This window comes from Elephas maximus, chromosome 19 (genome assembly GCF_024166365.1).
Source record: "Elephas maximus indicus isolate mEleMax1 chromosome 19, mEleMax1 primary haplotype, whole genome shotgun sequence".
Classification (NCBI taxonomy): Eukaryota; Metazoa; Chordata; class Mammalia; order Proboscidea; family Elephantidae; genus Elephas; species Elephas maximus.
The window spans coordinates 34,006,111-34,012,220 of NC_064837.1; the positions used below are offsets into that span (position 1 = coordinate 34,006,111).

A 6,110-nucleotide genomic window follows, 5' to 3' on the forward strand; every position below is an offset into this window, starting at 1 on the left:
CAAGTGATATAAAAAAGGCTAAAATTTTAAAAGCATTATGGAAGCTGACCAGACTTTTCAAAAGTGTCAAGGTCATCACAAACAAGGAAATCAGAAAAACTGTCACAATCTAGGCGTATCTGTAAGACAAAAAAAAAAAAAAAACCCACTGCCTTCAAGTCAATTCCGCCTCAAGGTAGACCGTACAGGACAGAGCAGAACTTCCCCGTAGGGTTTCTAAGGCTGTGAATCTTTACAGAAGCAGACTGCTACATCTTTCTCCCTCAGAGCGGCTGGTGGGTTCAAATGCAGCTGAGCGTTTTAACCACTGTGCCACCAGGGCTCACTTCTTCTATAAGACATGACAGCTAAATGTAATGTGGTACCCTGAATGGAATCCTAAGACAGAAAACGGACATTAGATAAAAACAAGGAAATCCAAAGTATGGACTGTGGTTCATTAGCTGTGACAAATATACCAAATCAACGTATGATATTAACAATAAAGGAAACTGGGTAAAAGATATATAAAAACCCACTGCTGTCAAGTTGATTCCAACTCACAGCAACCCTATAGGACAGAGTAGAACTGCCCCATAGGGTTTCTCCTGAGGAGAAACTTATAGGTTTGAACTGTCAACCTTTAGGTTGGCAGCTGAGTGCTTTAACCACAGAGCCATCAGAGCTCCTAGGGGTATACAGGAATTCTCTAAACCACTTTTGCAACTTCTACGTGAATCTAAAAGTTCATTTTAAAAATACGCTATAGATGACACAAAAGAGATAAGGAGGATAAGCAAAGGCAATTCTGTACTTTTGTTAGTGAATACTGAATAATAAAAAAAAAAAAAAAACGAGAATTCTACTCTTTACAAAAAAAAATACCTTCCCTCTTCCCACCACCACCACTAAGAAGGGATAGTATTATCACCATAATCACAAACATCTGAGTAACAAAATGTGGTAGGTGCTGAACCAAACGTAAGGACACTGCCTGTGAAGAGCAGGCTCAAGCTAAATTAACACAGCTTTTTAGTTACCACCTGGGTCCTTCGGTTCCCCCTTCTCAGTGCTACACCTCTACTTGGAACTCAGGATTCCCTCCTGCAGCTGATGCCACCCCCACTGTCCAGCTGCTCTCTTCTCAGGGGAGCTTAAAAGAAGGGAATAGAGTGCCACAGATGGGAAGAAATGAAAAAGGGGTTAGCTAGAGATAGAGAGGCAGACTAATTACCCCAAAAGGGAGGCAGACGGTGTCCCTGGAGTAAAGAAAAGGGCGAGACAAATATACTCCATCTGAAAAGACCTTATTATTCTCTAAGCTATGTCTGACCTAACTAACAACATTCTAAAGTAAATGACACATTAAAAACAAAAAAAAGCTAACACATTCTATAAATACCACTGACTACATAAACTAAAACAGTACAGGACAGTCTTTGGAACAGTAAATATGATTATATACTACTCCTAATTGTATTTCAGTTTACTATTTCAATTGTTTCCACTTTGATAAACTTAAAAAAAAGTTATTTACCATTCAAGTGTTCAGCAAAATCGGGCATATTAAAATCTAATCATCTAAAATTACTTTCACTCACATTCAAGATCATTACTTAAAGTACAGATACTAACAATTTTAAAAAATCATACCAAAACTGAAGTTAAACTAGAGAAGAAATTTTAGAAAACTGAAACCCACTTTCAATAGGGAAAACATATCTGATTGATAACATGAAACTTGCAAGGAAAACGTAACCATACAGTATTTTAACAATATTCATCAAAACTGCTCACATCTAACTTTATTAGGTTTTTAACTTTCAAAATACTAGACCTATTATAGTAAAAACTAAATACTATATATTGTTAAAATTATCTTCAATTCCACAAAAAGAATTTCGTGGAATCTAAAAAAAAAAATGGACTGTTCAGATGCACTGCCAATGTTACTAAAAAGAATGCAATTTTCAAGTCAGGATTACAGATAGTTTATCAACATTAAAACTGTTTCCAAACATTTTTATAAAGTAGTTTTTATGACCATTTAAACAGGAAAATAGATCAAGCATATCAAAGTCACTGAAAGAAAAAGGAAGCTGGCAGGCTTAGTTTCTGGCATGACCATTAGAAAGCACCATCTTGCTTATGTCACTAAAAAAATTTATATTCTGACACACATACTTAAATCTCTCACACGCTCATCTTATATATTTAGAACTATATAATACACCTAGAACTAAGGGCTGGACTCTCCAGCAAGCAGCTTATAAGGAAAGCCGGAAAGCTTTATCGTAACAGAATTGCAACCATTCTCAAGAAATTAGGATTAATACTTAACGGTGTGTTCATTACAAGGTAAAAAGCAAGCATCAAAACAAATAGCCACAACACATACATTCCTGCACAAAGGCTGATCTTGCTAAATAACTGTTTGATACAAAGACACCTGGATTACGTTTCATTTAAAAAGAAAATAGGTCCTATGTGTCAAACAGACAGTAAGAGAAAATTCAGAAACTGCCTTTTTTTTTTTTTTAATTCCCTAGAAATTCTAAATTTACCTGTCAAAAATCATTACCAAATCTTTAGTATCTTGGAGCACACAACTACTCGTTTACATTCTTATCACCAAAGAATCAGTTAACATTGACTCTTACAGTCTAAAGTAAACACAAGTTTCAGAAATTACATGAAGGTCTATAGCCTCTTTCTAAAGTAACGTTTGGTCCTAAAGGTTATGAGAATAAGGTGGAAGTAATCATATTGATTTGCTCACAATAAAATTACTTCTGCATAACCTTTCAGATTATGACACCACATCCTGTAAAAGCTAAACAAGATGTACCTGTCTCGTTATATTAACGATAGTTTTTGATGGAACAGTACCTCGGATAAAATAATCACTCTCCAAGAATAAAAAAAATTAACATATGCCTTCATGTGTTAATAAAACAATAACAAAATAACTATATGCTGTCAAAAACAAGAAAAATTCACAACACACCACTTCTAGATATTCCTATAATTGTCTGGCTATTCATGCAGTACAGAGCAGTGGCAGAATTGACTCCCAGGTGTGGTACACTTGGCTTCAAAGGTATTATATGACTTTGTTGAGAACTTCATGCCCCCAAATTCCATTTTTCTTAAGTTAATATAGCATGTTTTCCTGAAGCCTAACTGCCTGTGAGAAATTCAGAGCAACGTGGGTAGAAGGAAAAAACCTGCCATAACACACATGGATAGCATATTTTAAATAACCATGGTGTAATAAAACACAGGGCTTAATTTTTATCTGGCTTCATATCTAACAATGTTCCATCAAAAAAAAAAAATCCTAATTTGTAATACAAATGTTATTTTGGGGAAAGTATACAATCTTACTACATAATTAGTTGAAAGTGATAAGCTGCTTTCACCTGATAAGTCATGGTGAATAAGGTCAGCAAAGTTAGGGTCTTCACCCCACCAAAATATCCATAATTCTCTTCTTCCAGGTCTTTGATCTCGCCGCCAAACACCAAGTACATCTGCCTTAAGGCATCGACTAAAACTGCTCAAAATGGGGTCTTCCTCAGTTACCGGAAACAGAATAGGGGCAGAAGTTGGGCCTTGCCATACGTATCTTTTCCATTTAATTCCGGTCAAGTCAGCCTGAAGAAAAGAAAGCATGACTTTTTATTACTGTGCATTCAAAGTTAAAACTATTCACCATAAAAGTCCCTTTTTCATTAAGACACTGCAATTTTTCAATATATGCTTAAAATATTCAAAGTGGCTTAAAACCAAAAAAAAGTAAAAAAGCTTTATACATCTGATAATAACCAAGAATTTAAAAAGAACAAAAACAGTTAAAATATTAACACTGACATGTCACAAATTAGCAAGTCAATAAATATAATGTGCCCCAAATAGAAATAAAAGAATGTTAAATATAAACATGTACTTTAACACTGCACACTGACTGAGTAAACATTTTTTTCTCTGTCCTAAATTCTACTCTAAGTGGTCCTGTTTGTCCCCTGGTGTCAAACTTTTAACTAAAAATTAATTTTTAAAAATTTATCATTCCATGTTTGTAGAAGTCATAGCTCTAATAAAAAGATATCTGAATACTTCCTGTAAAAATTCTAGTTAATTCTTGCCACATCCACTTTAGGAAAAATCACATAGCTGCCCACAAAGAAATCTCAGATTTGTGCTAGACTATCTTCAAAGAACTTGATCCTAAAAGTACCAAAAATAGACTGAGTTGGAGAGCACAGAAATTCAAAACCTGGTGTATGTCTTTTTACATGCAAAGATGCTGATTAATGGACATTATACAAGAAAACCAACATAATTTACAGGGGGGAAGGCATTACAGATCTCAATAGCACTGTGAAAGAGATTCGACAGAGGGAATCCATTAATTCTTCAACCTCACTTAAAGGGGCAAAGCATAAGGTGCCAAAAATGAAACTGCTGATACATGACTGGCAGTTTGCACTTGCCAATTAGTTGTGCTCCGCCCACTCAACTCATTTACCTATCATATACTCTTAATATTTCCCATAGCACAGAGGAAAATGAAAAAAGTCACCCAAACTTTGTCACCAAATTAAGCTATTGCCCATTTCTGAACTACGTATTTGCAACAGTTGGTACTTTGGGAAGTCTTATATGTTCTAAGTTCCCAGGCCTGGACCAATCAACACGATTGTCATTTCTCCGTATAGCTTCCCCAGACTTTCCATTTCAATAAAACATGGAGCAGCCTGCTCAAAGCATTCTGAAAAGGCAAGCAAAACAGACCAATATAGAAACAGAGCAAAACCATAGCACCTCCTCCATTAGCCCCCTCCACTCTCACACAAGCATAATGTTCTAATAATAGCAAGATGGCTAGAAATTGTCAAAATGGCAAACTTTTCAAAGTTTAGGAAGAAAACATATGAAATGGCATCTACTGGTTTTTACACAAAGATGTGAAGTCACCCAGAAGTCAAACTGTTAGTCTGACGCGTAGAAAAAATGTAAAATGGGGGGGGGGGGGAGTCAGTGCATAAACTCTGGGGTCCTGTTTATTAGGAGAAACCAAATTACCAGAGCGAAGTATAAAGACAGTGGGAGAACAGGCAATAATAGAAAGTGTGAAGAGGGATACAGGATCAAAAAAGAGAAAAGCAATAGTTAGGCAAAAAATGCAGACGGAAATGTTAATTAAGTCAGTGTCCCGGCAGATGAGGTGCCCAAGTTGAAGAGAAGACTACGATGCGGGGGGGGGGGGGGGAGTCAGAAACAAGACAAGAAACAAACTCCCCACTCCCGAGAGCTCAGGACGGCGACCGAGCGGACGCCGTCTCCCGGGGCTGGGTGCGGGGCCTCGCGGCCGCGCCGGCTCCACTGGGCCTGGCCTGGGACTCGGGCGCCGGGATCAGACCCGGACCCCCTCCCCCACGGCCCAAGGGCGCACCTCGCGGCCCCTCCCTCAGCGCCCCACTCGCCGCCGTCCCCGCCCGCGGCCCGGGCACTCACCAGGCAGAAAAGGTTACAGTGACAATCTTCCAGGCTGGCCCCGTTCGGCACGAAGGAGGAACTCATCGTCCCTCACAGCAGCCGCCGCCGGCGCCACAACCCACCATCCGCCATTACCGCCGCCTCCGACCAGAGAGAGAAACACAGACACCGGGCAGGGCGGGGGGGGTGGCGGCTGGGGGGGGCGATGGAAGAGGAGGCCGCCGGGCCGCCCGCCCTCCCCACCCACCCCCCCGCCGCCGCGAGCAGCCCCCGCCGCCCGGCCGGCACCCAGCCGCCCGGGGCCGAGGACCGGAGGCGGGAGGGCCGCGCAGCGCTCGCTCCGCGGGCCGGTCTGCGGCTGCCGCGGAGCCCGCAGGCGCTTGCCCCTCTCTGGGGGACAGAGGAGATGTATGCCCCTTCCACCAGAAAAATAATAAATTACACAATAAATAATTGAAATCGAGTCCGAGACGGTCGAGCCCAAGCCCCAGACGATTCCCTCGGGCGGGGAGGCGGCCGCAGAGGAGCTGGAAGGGCGAGAACCGGGAGGGAAGCCCAGGCCCCCGGCCCGGCAGCGGCGATGTCCTTAAGCCCAGAGTCTCCTCAGTGGCGGAGGTGGTGGCGGCGTC

At 40.9% G+C, this 6,110-nt stretch overlaps 1 protein-coding gene across 1 annotated transcript in view; it reads right to left on the minus strand.

The window, feature by feature from the left end:
* The window catches only part of MED13 (mediator complex subunit 13), a 95,209-nt gene extending 89,530 nt beyond the window's left edge, over positions 1–5,679 (minus strand). Inside the window, exons 1-2 of the mRNA XM_049858734.1 lie at positions 5,500–5,679; positions 3,402–3,636 (exon numbers count right to left, since the gene is read on the minus strand). Of these exons, the coding sequence (XP_049714691.1) occupies positions 3,402–3,636; positions 5,500–5,565 (301 nt within the window). The 5' untranslated portion in view covers positions 5,566–5,679. The remainder of the gene's footprint in view (positions 1–3,401; positions 3,637–5,499) is intronic.
* Positions 5,680–6,110: the final 431 nt, after the last annotated feature.